Source organism: Hipposideros armiger, unplaced genomic scaffold (genome assembly GCF_001890085.2).
Source record: "Hipposideros armiger isolate ML-2016 unplaced genomic scaffold, ASM189008v1 scaffold_10, whole genome shotgun sequence".
In the NCBI taxonomy this organism is placed as follows: domain Eukaryota; kingdom Metazoa; phylum Chordata; class Mammalia; order Chiroptera; family Hipposideridae; genus Hipposideros; species Hipposideros armiger.
In genome coordinates, this window is record NW_017731360.1 from 7,595,165 (window position 1) to 7,598,297 (window position 3,133).

Consider the following 3,133-nt stretch of genomic DNA (forward strand, 5'->3'; position numbering starts at 1 on the left):
AATTTAAATGTATCTGTTTTAAAACAAGGCCTTATATTACTCCCATAAATGGAAAAAAAAATCACAGAATTGATGGGCTAGTTATGTATATTTTTATAACGCACATTAAAATGAATCTATCATCATAAAAATGAAAAGTGTTCATCCGTATACCATGTAAAATGGTCTCATGCCAGCAGTGGGTTTCAGCCCTCTCTTTGGGAATTGGCTTGACACCTGCTCCAGTTTCACCAAATCATAATGTTATTAATGGCTATCATTTATTAATGGTATTAAATTTTCAAGTGGCTTCCCAGCACAATTACAGCCAGATCCCCCAGCATGGCCTCAGGGCTCTACTGGCCCCTACTTTCTTCATCTCCAGTCACTCTGGCCCTGCTGCTCTTAGAAAAAGCAGAACTTTTCTTGCTGCACTGGCTACTCAACCAGAGGGTATCCAGGCCATGAGCCTTGGAGCCTAAGCACTTAACCATCATTTTATAATGTCTGGTCTCAACAAGGCCTAAGATGAAAAATAAACAGACTTGAAAATGAAGTAGGGAAGCCATTGGCTGAGTCACCCAGGAGCCCCAACTGGCAGAGACCCTGTGATTTCATTGTGATTTCATTGGCAAACAGAAATTTGATCAAGTCCACCAGACAAGCTTTGTGGGTCCAACAGAGCAACTCCTGCCAAGGGGGAGGAGCTTAGAGACCTTTTATAACCTATTCTTGGGTAGAAATGATGGGCATCTGTAGTGATCAATCCGAGCTCTATGATCTTATGTGAGGGCGGGACTTCATGGCAGGTGGCGCCCTGTGCTCCACTAGAAGCTTTACATTGCAAGTGAGCTCAGGATCTGGACAGAGCAGACTTCTTACAGGAATTTTGCAAGCTGCCTCATTTTTCCTTCCTTTACTGCAATATGGATAATTTATTATCTAAGATTCCAGTGTTCCTTGCTCAATAGTCATGGCTTATTAATTCCAACTTCTCCCAAGAGTGAGGGGAAAACAAGTTCCAGATTGCATGTGTGTGAGCATTGGGGGCCTTGAGGCCCACAAAGAGGGGTTTGACTGAAGGTTTCCCTGATTGCTGTGAGGCATTAATGACCCAGCTGTAAGAAGAGCCTAGCCCAGGGCCTGACACACGGTTGATGGATTTGTTTAGTAATTATTCTCCTGTTCTGGTTCGGACAGAGCTCAGGAAGGACATACTCTCTCTGAGGTTGGGGATAGAGTGAAGAGAACATCAGCTCTGAAGGGGCAGCATCGAGAACCGGTCAGCCCTGGTCCAAATCAACGTTCTCCCACGGGCTAGCTGTGTGACTTCGGACAAATCGCTTCCTTTGTTTGAGCCCCTGTTTCTTCATCTATAAAATAGGGATAATAATAGTACCTCCCTCAAAGGCTTGAGGTGAGGCTTAAAGGGGTTAATCCAGGAGCACACTTAGAATAGGTAAGAATTACTAGACAATAGTTATTTTTGCAGCCAGCCAGCCAGCCAGCCAGACCTGGGTTTGAATCCTGTCACCAGCACTAACTACTGTATAATTCTGGGTGAATGCCTCAACCTCTTGGGACCTCCTGTTTCTCTATCTGGAAATGGGGTTGGTAACAGTCCCTGTGTCCAAGGGTGGTGGTGAGCAGTGCATGTGACACTGCTTACACCCCAGCCCTGGCACACAGTAGGTTGTGGCTGACGGTGTAAGGGTCCTGCTTCCCTAGGGAGCCCCTCCTGGGAATGGCAGAGGGCCAGCTGTGGTGCTCTGAGGCAGGCTACGGTCCTTCCCAGCTGCCCCGCCCCAGTGGTGACGATCTTGCCCCTGCCTGTCTGAGGGGCAGGAAGGAAGTGAGTAGGGCAGCCGGCAGCTTCCCCTTTTTCTGGCCTGCTCCAGGCGCAGGACTCTTTTCCCCTCAGTGCCTTGGAGTAGGGGACAGCGGCACCATGGCCCCCAGCATGGCCATCCGCCAGACCTGCTGCTGCTTCAATGTCCGCCTCGCAACCACTGCTCTGGCCATCTACCATGTGGTGAGTGTGCAGGCAGGCCCAAGGAGACTCTGTGCGTGAGTGAGTGTGTGTGTGTGTGTGTGTGTGTGTGTGTGTGTGTGCGCGTGTGTGCATAAGTATGTGTGAGAGAGGGCCCCTGATCTACCGAGTCCCCTCCAATGGGACGGCCGCTGCTCACCATCTCTCTGTGGGACCCTGCTTGGGCCTCAATCTCTCTCTCTGTCAAATGGGGCGAGGAGACCTTGCAGCGGCTATCGGAGCACAGCAGTGGTGGGAGTAGGGGTCCTTGTTCTAAGAGGACATAGCTCACATTCTCTCTGATGCTCGGTTTCTGCTTCTGTAAAATGGAACAAAATAGCAGTCACAAGGTCATCCGGAACCCCAGATGTGAAAGTGCTTTGGGAGCTAGAAATCTTGGGAGAAATGGGGGCTGGGATTGCTGCCAGGATATGGGGCCAGGCCACGGACGCAGCACTGACTCGTCTCCTTCGTGGGGCCTGGGCCACTGGAGGGCCTGACAAGTGGGAATCTCCCTTTTGTGCTTCCAATTGGAGCCCAGTCCTCTTAGGTTACAGCTTGGACAAACCTTCTCCCCACCAGGAAAACTTGAGACGTTGTACTAATGAACAGGGAGGGGGACTTTCCTGGCTCAATCTCTGCGGGGTGACCCGAGGGGGAATGGGCCCAGTGGTTCCACTTTGGAGGTTGGTGTGCACCGCCTGAGTGTGGAGCCTTGACTCTGGGTGAGTCACAGCCCCCCGGGGTCAGAGGCTCCCCCTGTCTCAGCGGCTGAAAGTTGGGGGTCTCTGTTCTGCTCTGTCCAGACCATCTCCCACCCCACAACTCCAAACTATGCCCAGCTCCCCCAGACCCAGACTCCTTCCTCTCAGGGTGACTCAGAGCCTGTGGTTAGCAGTTCTCTCATAAGCTTGGAAGGGCTTCCTCAAAATTAGCCTACGTCTTCTCACTGTGGTGGGCTCCTGTCAATGCTTAGACCCAGCTACGTTTGCTTCCTGTTAACAGGCAGGGCTATGGCAAGAGGCCAGGCTTCAGAGGGGTGGTACTCTTCAGTGGTCAGTGCACAGCCTCTGGACCAGACTTCTGTGTGCAAATCTTAGCCTCACCACTTCCTAGCTGTGCAGC

The 3,133-nt window shown here is 51.1% G+C and overlaps 1 protein-coding gene across 1 annotated transcript in view; it reads left to right on the forward strand.

Annotated features, from left to right (window-relative positions):
• The first annotated feature begins 1,842 nt into the window (after positions 1-1,842).
• Positions 1,843-3,133, forward strand: part of LAPTM5 (lysosomal protein transmembrane 5) — a 24,158-nt gene continuing 22,867 nt past the window's right edge. The window contains exon 1 of the mRNA XM_019656797.1: positions 1,843-2,011. Within this exon, the coding sequence (XP_019512342.1) occupies positions 1,928-2,011 (84 nt within the window). The 5' untranslated portion in view covers positions 1,843-1,927. The remainder of the gene's footprint in view (positions 2,012-3,133) is intronic.